The 625-nt window shown below is 32.6% G+C and overlaps 1 protein-coding gene across 1 annotated transcript in view; it reads right to left on the reverse strand.

Annotated features, from left to right (window-relative positions):
• Positions 1–11: 11 nt before the first annotated feature.
• Positions 12–625, reverse strand: part of LOC144222539 (protein FAM133A-like) — a gene marked incomplete at its 3' end in the record, with an annotated part of 1,037 nt that continues 423 nt past the window's right edge. The window contains exon 2 of the mRNA XM_077753045.1: positions 12–619. Coding sequence (XP_077609171.1) covers positions 12–619 — 608 coding nt within the window. The remainder of the gene's footprint in view (positions 620–625) is intronic.

Raw genomic sequence — 625 nt, forward strand, 5'->3', positions numbered from 1 at the left:
TGAGCTGTGACTTGAAGCTGACTTCCTTTTCTTCTTCTTACTATGTTTCTTGTGCTGTTTCTTCTTCTTTGCTATTTCTATTACTTTTTCTCGCTCTTCATGTCTTCTCTTCTTTTTTGCTTGCACTTCTGCTTCATAATCTGGTTCTGATAAAGATTCTGATGAGAAAGGTTTATCTTCAGGATAAATCTTCTTTCTTTTTTTGCTGAGACTTCTAATATACTTTTCTTTCTCTGTTTCATCATTTGACTTCTTTTTCTTTTTTACAGATTCCTTGCTTTCTGATTCACATTCATATGTAGAGCTTTCTGATGATCTGTATGGATTTTTCTTCTTTTTCTTTTTCTTTTTCCCTTGTTTCTTTTCCTCATTCTCAGAATCTGAACTGGTTAAAGAATCAGAGCTTGATGAAGAAGATGAATACCGATAAGATTTCCTCTTTTTCTTTTTCTTTCTTTCTCTTTTTTTGGATGAACTATCATTTCCACTTAATAATTTCTCTCTGCTTTTTTCTAATTCTGTTTTCCAATTCTCATTCATTTTTTCTTCAAATTCAGCTAGTGCCTTGGAGCCTTTCTTTTTATTTTCTAATTGTTTCTTCACTTCTTCCCAGGTGGGCCTTGGT

The sequence above is a fragment of the Crocuta crocuta genome, unplaced genomic scaffold (assembly GCF_008692635.1).
Source record: "Crocuta crocuta isolate KB4526 unplaced genomic scaffold, BGI_CrCroc_1.0 scaffold1321, whole genome shotgun sequence".
Classification (NCBI taxonomy): Eukaryota; Metazoa; Chordata; class Mammalia; order Carnivora; family Hyaenidae; genus Crocuta; species Crocuta crocuta.